Source organism: Gymnogyps californianus, chromosome 3, assembly GCF_018139145.2.
Source record: "Gymnogyps californianus isolate 813 chromosome 3, ASM1813914v2, whole genome shotgun sequence".
Classification (NCBI taxonomy): Eukaryota; Metazoa; Chordata; class Aves; order Accipitriformes; family Cathartidae; genus Gymnogyps; species Gymnogyps californianus.
In genome coordinates, this window is record NC_059473.1 from 127,181,393 (window position 1) to 127,198,913 (window position 17,521).

The 17,521-nt window shown below is 52.0% G+C and overlaps 1 protein-coding gene across 1 annotated transcript in view; it reads left to right on the plus strand.

Annotated features, from left to right (window-relative positions):
• Positions 1–17,521, plus strand: part of OTOF (otoferlin) — a 112,035-nt gene that overhangs the window by 56,299 nt on the left and 38,215 nt on the right. Inside the window, exons 6-8 of the mRNA XM_050893369.1 lie at positions 11,910–11,983; positions 14,639–14,765; positions 15,075–15,129. Coding sequence (XP_050749326.1) covers positions 11,910–11,983; positions 14,639–14,765; positions 15,075–15,129 — 256 coding nt within the window. The remainder of the gene's footprint in view (positions 1–11,909; positions 11,984–14,638; positions 14,766–15,074; positions 15,130–17,521) is intronic.

Sequence of the window (17,521 nt, forward strand, 5' to 3'; positions counted from 1 at the left end):
CTGCAGGCGCGGCCAGGAGCGGCGTGGGTGGCAGAGGGAGGATCAGCCCAGTGCAGGGTGGTTGTGGGTTTTCAGACATGCATGGAGTGGTTTGCTGTGCTGCTATGTTCTGAAGTTCTTCCTGTGCTGAAGCAAATCATCCTGTTTTTTAAAATGCTGACACAATGGAAGAGCCCTCTATCTTTGTATCACAGTGGTTTTTTTCCTCTCTCTCTGTAAATGCCCTAGCCTTGGAGACGATGCAGAAGAAGAGCAGCACGCTAGGTAAATACCCACACCAGCCCTGCTCAGATGGTGGCCCTGAAATCCTGCCTCTGCGGTGCTGAGACACGTTCAAAATCTTGCTCTCCAGAGAGCGCTTCCTTAAATCCGGGCTTAAATATCAAAACTTGGACGCCCAGATCTGTCAAGTCTAGATTTAAGCGCTTCACTGAGGCTTACAGGCTAGGAGCCCGCTCACCCTACGCAGCATCCGTTTGACGAAGCAAGCCAGGGCACAGGGGGTAGCACCTTCCCATCTATTAGGTCGTTAGCGTGGTCCCTGGCATGGCTTTGGCTCAATGTATGTCTGGGGTAGTTTATGGTAGCACAGGGACTGTGATATAAGAGACCAGGGACCACTCCCAACAGGTAGCCTGGATGCAGTTTGTGGAGGGAAGGGACTTTACCTGTGGGACACCAGCTATGGCCAGAGAATGAGCCCTGGCCCATTTATTTAGCAATATCAACGTATCCTTAGATTCCATCTGTGGCCAGTAAAGAGAGATGGGCACTTCCAGAGGTGGTGCAGGGAGAGTGGGGACCCCACTGGACTGCCAAAATTTGGATGGGATAGGGCTGTGCACGTCATGGCTCCTGACCACCGTGAAACTGAGATCCCAGGAAGCATCACCTGATAGCTGTTGACCTTGAAATATTCATGGGCAGGACAGAGCTCTGCAGCCGAAAGCAATCTGGTCATGGTGAATTATTGATGGTGTCTTTTCTTGTGTGTACCCAGTGGATCCAAGACATGTCTGACTGGGTTCAACCCTCTGCCTGCCACTAATTATCCCCGAGGGTCACTCGCTCCAAAGCTGGGGACATTGCCAAGCACTGGAGTTGAACTTGGTGATGAAAATACCCATGAGAGGAGTCTGGGAGAGGCAAGACTCCCTCCTTCTGTCAGGCCTGGGTGCCTCGCTGGTCAGCCTGTGCTGCTCAATGGTGCAAACACATTTGCTTGGCACTATTGCTGCTCACGGTGGCTTTCCAGAGCTGCTGTGGCTATAGAGAGGTAGGAATTAGATAGTGCTGTGAGGTGCATCCCAGCACCATCCTGCATGGCCCTAGGAAGCTCAGCAAGGTTCTTGCTGTGATCCCAATCTTCCTAGGTTGCCCCTATAGTCAAAGGAAAGAGGAATCTCCCAAGGGATGTTTACCCACATAGGATCTGACTCAGCCTTTGGATGTGTGTGTCTCCATCCTTGGTTGTCGTAGAAGACCGGTGTGGACAGTTCATAACCTCCGTGTCCAAGTAGATAAGGAGGGTCTGAAATTGCTAACTCATGTGTGGCATTTGGGCCCACATCTTCGGGATGTCACACACTGGACCAGTGCTTCCATCAGCATAACCAGGCAAGGCTGGGGTCCTTTTCATCCTCAGCAAAAAAAAGTTAAATGATCTCCCAAAGATTATCAGTCCCTGTCAAGTTTCCCCCATCCTTTTTGCAACCCCTCCAATGTACCATTGAATTGCTAGAAAAAAATGCATCCTGAGGACCCTGAAAAGCAGGAAGAGGGCGAGGAAAAGGTGTTCAAAGCAAGGGACTGGGTGCTGCTGTGCGTCCCAAGGCAGAGCCTCCAGCAGCTTGAGGTATTTCCTGGAAGCTGTTAGCACCTGTGATCGAGATTGACCCCAAATCGTTCCAGTGTAGGAGATCTTCCAGATCTAGCGGGAGCAATGGACGATGCTGGCTGCGCCAGGGTGCTGACAACTCTTGTGCCTTGTGCCAGAAGTGCAGATCCTGTCACCAGCCAGGTTTTTCCTGGGGATAATGTGAGCGGAGCACCCTAGGCTGGGTGCAGACAGCTGAAGTTACCACCCGTCAGCTGTCTTGGAGCACCCTGTGGCAGGGAACTGTGGCTTGGACGCACCACCACCTCCCTCCTTGGAAGGGATGGCCCTGCACTCACCAGGGCAATGTTTCCCTCGCTGCTGGTGGGCTGCTTCAAGAAGCCTGACACTGGTATTTTTTTTTTCTCTCTTTCTCTTTGGTGCCTCACTCAGGATTAAGTTTAACGATGGATACAAGTCGGTAGCAAGGTACCAAAATGCCATGACTGGTGGGATCTCGGCTTTGGGGGGGGGGTTGCTGTCATCCCAGCCCATCCCAGTCACCCCACATCCCATGAATATCTGACTGTCCAGGCATAAGTACACCCAGGATTTGGGATACAGGCCAATGTATGGTTTAAGCTCCAAATCTTCCTTAATTCAAATTAATTCCCAAATCTTAAGCCAGGAGAGCAGAGTATGTGGTCCAGACCGATGCTTCCTGCATCGGCATCACAGCACTTCTTCTCTGCAAGTGTGGGACAGCACACGTGAGTGTTCTGAAGCTGGAGCTGAAGCCTGCAAGGGAGGAAGAGCTGTACGTTAGCATACGAGCCCTGTGCTCCAGGAGCTTTCTGTGGGGCCCAGCCACACCTGCAAACCTCCTCCATGTCACATTGCAAAGGAGAGGCAGGTCCTGTGGTCCCTCTACAGCCGTATCCCACATAATATGATGATGACCACCCCGTCTGTAGGGCTAGTGGACTCCCTAAGGTGCCATCAGTAAGAATACATCTGTATGGGTAAATTTATCTGGCATGGGTGAGTCCAGAACAATGATCCCAGCCCAAACCCGTCCCTGTAAGTCTGCTCTTCATTGCCACTGCTCAATATTTGGGGCGAGGTGGAGAAGATGCAGAAGAAACCTGCAGAAGAGTGCTGTCCTGCCACTGGCAAGCAGGACCTGGGTGGCTGCAAAGAGCCGTGGGACGATGCCTCCTCAGTACCTCACCACGCAGCACCAGCCGAGGCCAGAGCGGGACCTTGCCCTCTGGTGTGCATTGCCCTGAATGAACCTTCTCCGCATCAGCCCAGGAGCATCCTCCCAGGGGGTGGTGGCAGCCGTTAGCCCCTTCCCCTGTCCTGGCTGGCTCCCATGGGCTGTGGGAGGGTGGGTCTGTTTGGGTGGGTTTGTTTCTTCCTCACATTCATCCTCCTGGCTGTGTCTCTTCCAAACAGCGAAGACCCTGAAGATCCCAGGTACTGGGCATGGTATCCCTGCTTCGCTCAGGCCCTTTGGGCATGGTGTGTGCATGTATGTGACATATGTGTTGGCATACCAATCCCTGCATGGCGTTTGGACCCAGAGAAAGGTCCTAACTCCTTCCTGCCCTCTTCTTAATGGGGGGCAGGGCTTTCTTGTATTCGCCCCATCCCCTCCTCCCCAAAGAGCGGGGCTTCTCTGTGTTCAGTCTGTTCTCCCCTATGCCCAGCAAGGACACATTTCCTTCTACTCAGGGGCCTTCCAAAGGAGATTCAAGGGCAATATTTGTCTGTCTGCCTAGCTATCCACCCATCCATCCATTCATCCCAATGCAGTTCTCACCATCCACCAATCTGTCCATCTGTCCATCAGTCCATCTCAATACAATCCTATGCATCCATCCATCTCATTGCATTTCTTGCCATCCATCACTGCAATTCTCACCATCCATCCATCCATCCATCCATCCATCCATCCATCCATCCCAGTACAGGTCTGTCTATCTGTCCATTCATGCCAGTGCCATTCCCTCCCTCCATCCATCCATCCATCTGTACATCCATCTATGCGTAACACCAGCCAGCCCAGTGCCATATGATTTATACATCCATGCTCTTTTTCTGTCAGTTGTTCTATCTTGTTCATGCACTCTCGCCCCTCCCCGCTCATTCCAGCACCACCAGTACTGTCGCTGTCTCTGTACCCAGTCCCCTGGATGCCAGTGGGTTAGGAAGTCCTGTTGCAGCAAGATCTCCCTCTGGCAGGCTTGCGAGTTGGGTTTGGCTGATTGCTTGGTGCATGTTGCTGATGAGGGCTTTGAGGGGAGAAGGCGGGCAAGGGTCTTTGTCACTGCAGCAGGATGAATCACGTCTGAATGAATTGCTCTTTGTGATTGCAGAGCTAAGGCTAAGGGGAAAGAGAAGAGACACCTCATGTTACCGTTCAGGTACCCTGACTCCCCCCCGTCCCTGCTTGTGCCCAGGCTCACTTTCCACCTCCAGGCTCTAGCCCTTCGCAGCAGTGTTACTGCATCCCCCTGAAATGGCTGCAGGGCAGGACCACAAGTTCATCTGTGCTAGTGAGAGTGCTTAAGACCAAGTTGCTTGAAGGCATAAAACGAGAATTCTCTGGTGGTGCCACTAATGGGAAATCTGTGCCCTTTTCAGGCACCCAGAGCCCAAACCGTGGCTCAGAGAAGCACCTTTTGCAGTGAGGGTTGGCGTGGAAGGGGCAAGGGATAAAGGAGGGGAGGGAGGAAGAGTAATCTGGTGTTAGCTGCTCCACCAGGCCCTTGAAGAACAACCTCTGGACCTCTCACGTAGTGCAGTCGCCTCGTTCACCCAAGCACTGATGATCCAAGTGCCCAGGACCAGCAGCACCATGCGTTGCTGCGTACGGGAGCCCGGAGAGCAGGGAGACGCAGGAGGAGGGAGACACTCAGAGCGAGAGGGCAGCCACAGCTATGTTCTTGCCTCCCTCATCCAGGCCACGTTGACACCAGTGAAATGAACAGGGGAAGGATGCAGGCTCAGGCACTGCCCAGTCCCACCCACCCCAGGATGTTGCTCCCCATCCTGGCATGCGGGGGGGACCAGGCACTCTGGCACTCCCAGGGCACTTTGGATGGGCACTGGTGGGGAGGGACAGTTTCCCAGCCCGGCTGTGGCAGGGAAGGGTTTTGCACCAGTGAGTTGCTCGGGGAGATGCAGCTGCTGGTCCCTACAGCGATGCAAAGGGCTTGTGCGTTCAGACCCAGCCAAACCAGCCACGCTGCGGGGTGAGATGGTGATGAGCCATGGCTTTGCAGGGAGCTCGGACCACATCCACGAGCTGCAGGAGAAAGCATGGAGTGATTTAAATCCTCTCCCCGAACTGGGCAGGGGCACTAGGGCAGCTTTTACAATGCAGATGAACCAGTTGAGCTGCTGGCGTTGGTGTTTGCTTGCTCCCGTGACAAACTCAGCTGGCAAGGGAATAATTTCTGCTGGTTTGCTCTCAGAGCAAGTGTCGGTGCAGGGAGAGAGCAGGAGTGCTTGTTTCAGAAGCAGCTTCTGGATGGGTTTCCAGCCCAGACTCTAAGCTGATCCCTGCCCATGCTGGGCTGAACGGGAGGAGCCTGCTCTTCCCAGCCTCCTACCCAGCGCTGGATCCTGTCCCTTGTCTTGTGCTGGAGCTGGTCTTCTGGACCTCAGCTCTCTAAAAACCCATCCAGCAACACATCAAACAAAAATGGTTTTTTTCTGGGTGGTTTTCCAGCAGCTCGGTGCACAGGGAGCTGGAGCTTCATGCTCTGAAGCCACCCTCCTGCCCCGTGTCCCCAGCACAGACATGGCTATGGGATGAAGCAGAGTAACAAGCTGTAATTAAAAAGCAGCCCTCCTGATTACTTTCTAGAGCTGGTTAATTCCTTTCTCCTCCCCACTTTGCTGATGCACAGTGGGGGAGATTAGCCAGGGAAGAAGGAGTGACTGGGGAGGAAAACAGGGAGGCAGGACCCAAACAGAGAAATGTGGGAGCCATGAGAGAAGGAAAACAGGTTTGAAAAGCCAGAAAGCAGAGACAGAGCAGGAGTCTGCGAAGTGAAACAGGGAGGTGAGGAGTCAGTGTTTCCTACATGGTGTCGGGGCAGGAGGACAGAGTGTCTGTCTGGGCAGGGATGAGGACCCCCAGATCCAGCCCATCTCCTCTAGCTGAGCCCTCTCTGGAGGGAGGATGGGAATACATCTTTGTGGGAGGATAAGGAAGACCACTCACCTCTACCAAAGAGGAGAAGAAGCCTTGTCTCCTGCCCTGGCAGCATCCCCAGTCTGTGCACGTACCCACTCGCATGCACGCACAGCCATACCTCCTTTACTGGCCCCATTCGCACATCCAGTGGATGCCCATCACCTCCAGCTCCTAGTGCGGGGAGTTGTGGTTCCCCTCAGCCCCTCTAGCCTAGCAGAGGGTCATGCAGAGATGTTGTCCACCTAAATTACAGCTGTGGGCAGGACAGGGGTGTTTGGGGTCAGCCCTGCTGAGGAAGGTTGCCCATGACCGCAGCCTGGGCACTTGGAGGACTCGTGAGGAGCAGGGAAGCTACAAGGGAAGGGCAGCCTGTTCTGATGGTATGGTCTGATTTGAAGCACTTGAAGTGCACTGAAGCTTGTTTGCCTTTTGTTCCCTTGATGCGTGGCCACCGGCTCCAGCAAAGGCAAAGAGAAGACGAAGGAGCACAAGTAGGTTTGCTCTCCCTGCTCCTTCTCCTCCTTCTTGTTTCCAGCTTTCCTAGCTCATGTTGGGGCTGATCCCGTACACGGTGTGCTCTCCCTTTCTCTAAAGCTGAGCCTGTCAGCCCTGGAGGAGCTTGGGTCTCTTGGATGTGTGGCCTAAGGCTTTGGAGCCTGCAGGGAATATTTATCTACAGCAAAAGCCAAATGTAAAAGACAGGCTTGGAGCGGTCCCTGGCAGCACTGGAAGGGAACTGGGAGGTCTTGAGAGAAGCCCGGCTCCCATCAGGTTTGGATGGGGGGAGAGTTTCCCAGCTTGGGCATGGACTGCCTGGCCAGGGCTCGGGGCAGGAGAGGGTCTGGGTGCAGGTCATCAGCACGGGGCTGGGCAAATGGGACTTAGCACCAGTTCTACAGCTCCTGTGCCCACAGGTCAGGCTGCCACATCATCCATGTAGATAAGTTTCTTCAGCTCCTGCTTTTCTTTTATCCCCAGCTGCTTGCATTGATACCAGACCAGGCTGTGTCTGAGCTCTCTCCCAACAGCAGCATCCTCCAGCTCTCCGGCTTAGCAGATCTGCTGAAATTTAAGCTCGAGTCTTCTGTGAGTGCAGGCTAATATCCTACTGCCCAGGGGACAATCCCTGCAGCCACCGCAGGTCACTTCCCAATCCGTGAGGTCTCTTTCGGCTCATATTTATTGCACTGCAGCTGAAGGACCAGTTTATGGCAGTATCTTGCTGATGGACCCTCCTGGTTAATGGTATAAAGCAAGGAGGCAGAGATGAGGTGGGGAAAGGAGAGAAATGTCTTCAAGCAGTCAGCAAGGAGAGGGCAGACTCAAGAAAAGATGGGAAGAGATCTCCCTGCACCGAGCAGCCTGATCCTTGCTGGCTCCTCTCCCCAGTTTGGCTGTGTGGGGAAGGGGGAAGGGGAAGACTGGGTCTGAAGGTTGGGGTCTTCCCTGGGCTCAAGAGCGGTGTGCGCAGGATGACCCCATGGGGCTGGCAGTGGGGTCTGTCCCCGGTACAGGTGGGAGAACTGGAAGTCTTGTTAGCGCGGGGGCAATGGAGGCGGCACCCACCTGATGGGCATAATTCCTGCAAAGAGATGAGCCATGGAAACGCTGTTCCCTGCTCCCAGCTCCCCAGTAAAAAGCAATGATTAAAATGCCCTGTTTAGCCATGAATAATTAACCAGTAACCTGCAACCGTATCTTTAACTAGAAGCTGGCCAGGAAAGAGACTGCTTCCACCTCCCTGCCCATGTCTCGAAGTCTGTCTGTCCCTCCATGCTCCCCTCCTGGAAAGCCACACGGGTGAAACCCTAAAGGACAAAGCCAAGTGCTTCTGGGAGCAGCAAACTAAACGGAGGATGCGTGCTTCACCATCAACTGAAGACAATTCATCTGCTCGGTCCCATATTAGACACCAGAAAATCCAAAGGGAGAGTGCTGTGGGAGGCTGGGTGGTTACTCTGGTGTCTAATACAGGTTTAAGCTTGCTTGGAGGCTTGTCCCTACTTGGGAACAGAGTCGAGGTGTTCGGTCCTCCACCCCCAAGCTTGCAGGACCCCAGTCTTGACCCTGCTGCCAAATTGGGTTGCAACGGGCCAGCAGCTTGCACTGTTATGGAGGGGAGCAGGCAGGCGAGCAGCAGCATCCTCTCCGGCATCTCAGGTCTTTAGGAAACCAGGCTAAACCCAGGCTTTGGCAAAGGGGGGGGCTCTCGGTGCCACCACACAGCCTGTGTTGGCATCTCAGGTTCGCGGGTCCTCATGTAATATTCATGTGGGGACGGTGTCAGCTCTCCACCAGCGCCGGCTTCCCATCCACGCCATCGGATGCCTGGCAGGAGCAGCGGAGGGGTTGGCACGACCTTTGTTTAATGCTGCAAAGACCCTGCTGTGCCCGGAGAGGAGGCTTGGCCGGGGTCCCCATCCTTGCTCGGTCCCGACCTGCACATGGGGCACGGCTCTGCCCTCGGCACTGGGATGGCCGCTCCACCCTAGACGTGCCGCTGGCCGCTCTCCTGTCTCGGCTGAGCTCTTCCAGCATCTCCTCCTGGGGGAAGCCAACTCCTGGACGGCTGGTGGGTGAAGGTACTACCCCCAAGGGGTGGGAAAGGGGGGTGTATGGGATATATCAGTGCTCACCTGGCTTGGAAAAGGTGACAGATGGGGCTTGGGAAGGGGCTGGGGGGCAAGGGTGAGCCGCTGGGCATCTGCATCCAAAGCATCTGGGACAGCTCCTTCCTCCTCCTTCACTTGCTTCTTCCCTTCTCCTCAGCATGTACCAAGTATGCTGCCAAAATCCACCAAAATCCACTTTTTTTCTTTTTTTTTTTTTTTTTCTTTTCTCGGTGACCTTCAAACTCCATTGTTTCCTAGATGTTTGCCTCCCTGGGACTCCAGTCCACTGCAATAAATCAGTACGGGCAGTGGTGAAGGAAGGAGGCAGCGCCAGATGTTGTAACCGGGGCTGAGAAGAGCAGCAGGGAGATGTGGCCGGGGTGCGGGCACAGGGACAGCACCTGAAGTTTTATGCCACCGAGGGACCTTGTGCCCTCTGGACTCTTCTCTGTGAACCAGCTAGAGCTGAGGCTCGTCCTGTGGACGTGCTAGAGGCTGTCAGGCTGTTTCCCATTTCTGGGGCCTCTTCTGCCGTAAAACTGCTTTTGGGGACACACGAGAGGCTCCTGCAGCCAATGTCCCCAGCACACTTACTGAGGCTTAGCTGGCAGCGAGGGGGTCATCACTCCAGGAGGGGATGGGGGTGACACTGGCTCCCACGCGCGTCCCTCTGGAAGGAGCTGGGTTAAACTGGTGCTGCTGGGGCGGGTCTCAGTACCTGCTGCTTGGCCCAGGTGCTTAATCTCAGTCTTGTTCTACATGGCCCAAAACCAGCTTGATTATTTTACTGATAGGGGCATCAGATGCTGTGCTGAGGACCCAATGCATCTTCAGTGCCCATGCAAGGACCTTGTTATTTTGGGTCCTGGTAGAAGACCAGCACTGCCAGTGTCTTCCCTGCAGAGTCCTACTGGCTCCATCACCAGTTGCTCTTCTGCTTTGTTTCACTTCCCAAGGAACCTCAGAAATTCCCGGGACAGATACGGTGATTTTATCACTAACCATCTGCAAGCACATTGCCTGCATGCCAGCTCTGGGGCTGGTGGGATGGGGTTTTTTTCTCCATTTTTAAGAAAATAATTGGAAAGAAGGGAGTGTAATGTAACTGACCCTGGAAATGTGTTGTCTTATGGAGGGGCTGTGTGTCTGCTGGGTTTCCCGCAGCTGCTGGAAGGAAACTCAGTGGTGGAGAGTGGTCTCAGAGCAGAGTTTCACAGCCTGAGCTGTTATTACAGCATTTGCTCATAAAAAAATCAGTTTGCAAATAGCTGAAAAGTGTTACTTCCCCCGTAGCACCTCCAGGCAGACGTTCCCTGGCAGGATTACAGATATGGAAACCTAGCCCTCATCTTTCCTCCTTCTGTCCATTGAGAAACTGCCCTTTCAGTGAGGATCCCGTGAATTAATCACAGCTACCAGAAGCTGCCTTGAGGCCCAAGCATTGCTTTAGTCCCAATTATACCTCAGCTATAAATAGTTCCTGTATCTTATGCTGGCCTTCTGCCCCGACTGAATTCCTCCTCTCTTGGTGAATACATTATCCTCCTATCCTCCTTAATTTTCTTCTCCTTTGCTCTGGCTCTGTCAGCAGCCTGCAAACTTCCAGTTGTTATTTAAGACAACAAATGCATCAGGCTGGCTGCAATGCCAGGACTTTTGCAAAAAAAGGGGTGCAACTTCATCCTTTGGCCCCAGCCAGATGTGATCAAAGCTGAGACTGGAGGATCCCACAGTTTCGGTGCTGTCATCTGGCTCATGGGCAGCGCATCCCAGTCCTGCTGCATCCAGGGCTGGTGCTGAGCCCTGGCTCCCCTGCCCTGGCAGCCAGCTTGGAGGCAAGGTCCAGGCTAGAGATGAGGTCCCGGTTGGAGGTGAGGTTCCCCCTTGCTTCCAAGCTGGCCCAAGAGCACGTCCATCAAACCTGCAAGGTTTCTGCAAAGAGCAACAGTTTCAGGTAATGGGAATTTTCCAATAAAAAAAAATTCCCCTTCAGCTTTACCACCTTCTGCTTTTGGGACAGTCACAGGCCATTGCCTTCAAGTCTCTTTCCAGCTGTTTGCTCTTTAATATTAGAACAGGGCTGTCGCACGGTCTGACTTGTGCTTCTTGCCGGTTTCAGTTTTACGGATAGTCTGGAGGTTTTTTCCGACTGAGTTTTTCAGCTGAATCTTCAGGCTAAAAATCCACATTACATCCAGACTCCATAGCTTTCACCAGGGTAACTCAGAACCTCCCACCTCTTTGCAACAGCAGCACGGACTTCCCTCCACATAACAGGGAACAGTCTCCTGAAAGTATCTGCAAGGCTCTTACTGTCTTTAACAATCTCTGCCCGTTTGCTAGATCTGCATTTGAGAGCCATCCAGATTGCAGAGCAGAAATCCTATCATTTACTGAATGCTGTATTTGGGTATATTTGCTGTACATGTATGTAACAAACGCCAGGTAGCGTCGGAGTCCAGACTGTCAATGCACTTGTGGTTGCATGGGCTGATTTCTGAGCTGGAGTAACAGCCCTAGCCCCGCTGAAGCATTTGGAGCTATAAGTTATATTTCTTAAACTTGCCTTGAGATGATAGATATTTTTAGAAAGCAACTGGCAAGCCATTTGCAAACCATTATTTTATCAGCCAATCCAGCCCAAACTGCCCTGAGTGAATTTGATCCCAGCCTAGATTCAGATGGAGAGCTAAGACAGACCCGGTACTGGTGTTTACCACACTAGAAGGGGAAAAATCATGTTGCTGCAGTGGGCTGCTGAAAAACCTTAGGATCTGCACAGGTTTGCTGCTGATCTAGCCAAAGAGGTTATCGACTTTTCAGAGCAAGGTGGTGGGGGAAGTGGTTGGATGTTTTAATTTTTAGTAAATGGTTTTAGGTAACTGGGGAGCAATTGCACAAACGGGTCAGGAGAGATGAGAAGTCTGTGTGCAGCCGGGGCCAGCAGCAGAGACGGGAGGCACGGGTCGGGGGGAAGAGTTTGTTGGCTGCTAACGCTGTGCTCCAGCCTTGTGTTTTATCCCAAGTTGGGGCATTCCCTGATAAAAAAAACAAACGAGACCCAAGACTCTAAGGCAGTGCATTTAGCTGCAATCTTGACTCTGCCCTGCGGCGTGTTTGCAGCAGCCCCTGCTCAGTCTTTCAGCTGATATTTCCTCTCTTGCTTTTGAGCTGTGAAAGGCTCCTCCTGTTCCCAACCCCAAGTCCCAGAAAAGAGCACTAAAAATACAGTAATTGATGGGGTTTTTTTTTCCTCCCTCTCTTCTTCCAGAGCCGGGAAAGGAGTTTTTTCAGCCATGAAGCTTGGCAAGATGCGCCCAACAAAGGATGACCATCGGAAACAAGGTACGTTGTTCCTGGGAGGAGGTTGTTCCCTGCTCCAGTGCCGCTTTTTGGCTATCCTCCACATCCCAGGAAAGCACCTGAGAGACCCCATAGAATCATAGAATCATGGAATGGTTTGGGTGGGAAGGGACCTCCAAAGGCCATCTAGTCCAGCCCCTCTTCCATGAGCAGGGACATCTTCAACTCGATCAGGTTGCTCAGAGCCCCGTCCAACCTGACCTGGAATGTTTCCAGGGATGGGGCATCTCCCACCTCTCTGGGCAGCCTGTGCCAGTGTTTCACCACCCTCATCATAAACAATTTCTTCCTTCTATCTAGTCTGAATCTCCCCTCTTTTAGTTTAAACCCATCACCCCTTGTCCTATCGCTACAGGCCCTGCTAAAAAGTCTGTCCCCAAAGTGGCTCACGTCGGGCACAGCCAGTCAGTAACTCGGGGATTAGACAGGGAGCACTGGGTGCTCGGGAGGAGAGCTGGAGAGAGGGTGTCCACGGGGAAATGGGAAGTAGGAACTGATGGAGAGAGTCTCCAGCTGAAGGCTTGGCCAGATATCACCCACCTTGTGATATCCCACCTGTGGCAACACCTGGGCGTCATGCAGGCAGCTTCTGGCTTATATTTAAGGGATGATTTGCAAATGTGACAATGGAAAGCAGGATTTAGCCCTTGCACCTTGCTGGGTGCGCGGTGAGGCAGCAGCACCACCACCACCACCACCACCACCACCACCACCACCAGCACCACCACCAGCACCACCACCACCACCACCACCACCACGAGAGGAAGGGCTCAGCTGCTGCAGGGCTGCCTGTTCCCCGGGCTCGGCACCGCGGCGGCGCTGAAATTGGATGCCTTTCTGGAAACGCACAAGAGGGTCAGCAATCGGAAATTTGTTGTTGTTTCCATTCAGACCAAAGGATTGGGTTTCAACGGCAAAGAAATGGGGGAATGCATGTTTGCAGGCAAGGACAAAGCGTTGCTTTAGATAGTGTTTCTGGGCAAATCTCCACTGTTTTTCAGCCAGGTTTGAGGACAGGAAAAGGGGAATTTGGCCTGGGACACCAGTGTAGGTAGCGGCATTGGCAGCCTGCGGGAAGGCATGGCATTGGAACTTGGTTGGCCTCCCTCTTTCCCCAGTGCCTGGGCATTCATCTCGTGGTTAAAGCTTCACGCAAGACCATGGGCAAAGCAGCCGGGATGCAAAGGCAGGAACAGGGTGCATGGTCAGATAGCAGAGTGCCTTCACAGATCAGGATTTACCTGTGGTCAGGGAACGGTTGCAACACAGCTGCTATATTGCATGGTGTGGTCAGTGCTGCACAGCCACGGGGGCTCCTTCTTCCACCTTCCCCAGGTACCTCTGGCTTTCACATACCTCACCAGGGCTCTGCCCTCTTAACACCACCCTCCTCTCTCAGCCTGAGTGCTGCCTCGGTTGTGATTCCTACCCTTGGTCTGGCCAGCCGCTGATGGGACGGGGTGGATGTGTTGCACCACCCTCTGCCTGTTGGCCAAGGCAGCATCCCTCTCGTGCCATGGTCTGCTTTCCTCCCGTACAGACTGCTGGTCCCGCTCAGGTCAAACAGACCCACTGAATCACCGAAAACCAAGCTGGGAGGCTGCGAGTCTGTCCGCCCACCCGCACGTGGTAGGATCGAACTTGCTGAGGTCCTTCCCGGCTGGTGTGGCTCTGACTCAATCTCAAAAACTCCCAGTTGAGTTGAGGGCACCCTTTCCCCACCCAACCTGCAGCAGTGTGTCTCTCCACCCTGACGGAAAGCTTTTCCTAACACCCAGCCTAGCTCTCCCTCGCTTCAGCTGAAGCCTGTGTTATCTTACAAAAACAGGCCAGACTATGGTGAAAAACCTGATTTCTGGTCTCCTGGAGCATGCCGATCTCCTGGAGCAAGCTACAAGCTTGCCTAGGTTAGTAAAGAGACAGGGAACCTGTTTCCCAGGGGCAGTGTCTATGCTGTATGAGTGGATTCGTACAGCTGTGCCACCAAAGCAAACCAGTGACCCAACAGCTATACTGGTGGTTTTGGCCCAACAGAAAACAGTCATTGCTGCTTTGTGGTCATTTCTTGACCAGAGCAAAGGCGGGAGGGGCAGGTACGACACGCACACGGGTTGTGCGCAGGAAAGGAGTATCTCGGCAACTTCTTCCAACAGAAACGCAGAGCGGTGGACAACGCAGCTGTGTCTCAGTGCCGGTGGGATCTGGGGTCTTGACTCTCCCTGAAGCGATTTTTCTGCTTGGGAAATGCCCCCTTTCTCCTGTTTTTTCAGAGCTCTCTACCCCAAAGCTAGACAGTTGGTTGTCTTTGCAACTGCTCTTCTGGTAGTTAGAGCTGCGACACTTGCTCAAACGCTCTTTCACCCCTTGAAGTCTGGGGTGTTTGCCATTTTCTGTTTTCTTTTTGCCTGCACAAAACCATATACAGGCATGCTGCCCAGGCAGAATAATGTGTCACAGGAGGCAATACCTCTTTTTTAATCCCTTTTTAGACCAGGTTGTCTGTGACCTGACCTGGTGACCATTGTTCTTTGTATGATCGGGTGAGGTTGATGGGGCATATTGGTTACCTTTCTCTTCGCCTTTAATTATTCACCGAGTGGAAACAATAAGAGAGATTCTTTTGTCTCCTTTGTGCAGATGAACCTGCCGTTTTGGAGGCAGAAGACCTGGACCGAAAAGCCATGAGACAGGGCGGCGGACTGGAGCCGGACACCATCTCCTTGGCCTCCGTCACAGCTGTCACCACCAATGTCTCGAATAAGAGGTGAGGTCCAGATGTGAGCTTGTGCAAGCCAGGAGGTGAGGGCACGCTGGCAGACACCCCACAACCGTGTGTCCCCTCAGACAGGGTGTGTTGGAAATCACATTGCCCCATGCAGCCGGTGTTTTTTTGGAAATAGCTGGCCTGCTACAAAGAGCACCCATGTTCAGTGGTGTTTCACAGCCCCCGGGGTTTATATTCCTCAGATTCAAAGAGGGCAGGAGCTTCGAGGGGTGACCCTGCAAACACTGTGTCTTGCAGCAAGTCCGTCTGTGGTTTGACTGAGGGTTTGTTTCTTCTGCCCCTCCAAAGGTCCAAGCCTGACATCAAAATGGAGCCGAGTGCTGGGAGGCCAATGGATTACCAGGTAGGTGACAAGGTTGTGGCCCCAACCTCAGCTCACGGGGGTCACAACCCAGGGGGTGGGGGGGCGGTTTTGCAGGGAGCAAGTTCGTGCTGGGTTTCAACGCACCGCACTCACAAAGCACGACTTCCCAAGAGCTGGCATTTAAATGGTCGAGCGATAAACTCGAGATTGAGTAATTAATTGGGTTTGCTCTCCATCATGTGAAGCCCAGGAAGCCCAGATTAATCTGTGATTGAAACAGGCTGTCTCAAATACATTTCTCTTATTCCCCAAGAGCTTTCAGTATGCTGTTTAGTACTCAAGATTGGTGAGCCCTGGTTGGCAGTAGGTTTTTGCTCACTGGATTTCCTCACATAGGCTGGTACATGGCTGCTGTTGTCCTGTTGAGCGATGCTCCATTCCTGCCACTTTAATCTGGAGTTAGAAGAACCACACATTTAGTTTCCCAAGGCTCAGATGATCCATGCTGCTCCCTTTTCTTCTGCTAGTTGGTGCCAGCATGATTCATAAATTGGCTCCTCTTCTCGTTTTCGCCAAGTTGTGCCAATTCAGCAGCGATTTAGCTTTATGTCCTCGCCTCTCAGCACAGCAGCACGTTCCTGGGGATATCTCGGAACGATGCAAATAATGATTTTTGTTAGAGATTTATTGCGGAACATTTGCAGCATCCGCTGCAGACCAAATTGTGGCGCTTACAGGGAACGAGTGTGCTTGGTTCAGGAGGGGGAAACATAAAGAACATAAAGAGGAGGGGGAAGGTGCAAAACAAATTACAACCAGGCGGCAGAAGGCACACAAGGTCCAGTTATTTGGCCACTGCAAACAGGAGGATCACAAGGTTGGTGTTCATGGGGAATGGCTTATTTCTGGAGTGTAAAAGGATGTGCAGCGCTAGGCTGGTTCATGAACAAGGTACGTGCCTGGCTGACCTCCGTGTGTCTGCTTTCCTGTGACAACTGGCTTTTCTGGAACATCTGAGAATTGAGAGGAAAGGACTTGATCTTCCAGGCCCCATCCCTGGGAAACCTCAAGACGCTGCCTCGGTCTGTGGCAGCAGAGGGGATGGGAGGAAGGCACAAAGCGTTAATGAAGGATGGTGCCCAGCCAAGTCATCTCCAGGAGCTGGTGTGGGTCGGGGCAGGGGTGGAGGGGAGGTCTTGGTGCAGAGATGACCCTGGCTGCAAGCCTCCCCAGCAGCTGTTTGGGGTGTTTCCACACACTTTGCCGTGCTGTACGTGAGGAATGAACCTGAGCCGGGTTCCCTGAGCTGCTGCAGCGCTGGGTGCGGGATCGGAGGTTGCATTTGCACCTCAGCTCCTCTGCGCTAAGTCAGTCTGTGCAATGATAAACACCGGGCAGCCTTGCCCCCTTCCTCTGAGGGCTCCACTAGCCTTTATCAGCTGCCTTTTAGGAGCACTTTAGAATAGAATACTTCAGCTTAAATTATCACAGCATCCCAGCAGCTTCTGGTGGTTTTTTTCTTTTTTTTTTTTTTTTTTTTGGACTGGAATCTGAGCCTCTTTTAAAGAAATCTGATTGAAAGTCAAGCCTCTTCTTACAAAATGAAATTTCCCCAAATTTAACCATAAAGATAATAGTTTAATTTTTAATAGATTTCTATTTTCCATTATTATATGGTTTAAGATAAAGCTGAGTTCAAGTTACAAAAATAATTAATGATAGCTAGAGAAGGCATGTGTAAATTCACTCATCTGTTGGACTTCAGGGTAGCCAGGACTGAGAGTTCATGTTTTTTAGAAAAAATAATTTGAAAGGATACCCAAATTCACTATGCTTTGAAACCTGGAGGATACCTGTCCTACCACCAACTTGTGATAGATTTTAAAGAGATGACTCTAGAAAAATGGCTGCTGGGAATTGAAAAGATTTGGTACCTACATGAAATTGCACCTTATGTTTTTTAGTTAAATTAAGAAATTTAGGTATAATCCAAGCAGGAATTCCTAATATGAATTTAATATTGCAAGGAAGGAATTTAGATACAATCTAAATACCTAATATTAATTTAATGTCACAAGGTGGATTAAATTGTGAATGACAAACTTCTGTGTCATCAATACATGCAAGTGTTTCATCTGGATGATTTGCTCATACTCTATTGAAAGTAGTTTATTTTTCATATACCACATACCGGAGTACTTCATTTAAATAGAACGGCATGTGTGTATGCATGCATATGGGAGGGTTGAACCATGAAATGGTGGGGAATACGCCAGAAATAATAAACAATAGAGTGGAGTAGAATAGAATAGAGTAGAATAGAATGTTTCAGTTGGAAGGGACCCACAACGATCATCTAGTCCAACTGCAACCCTTTGTGTTTTCTAGCAGAAGCAAGTTGAGCCAGCTGGGGTCTCACCAGCCGAGCCTC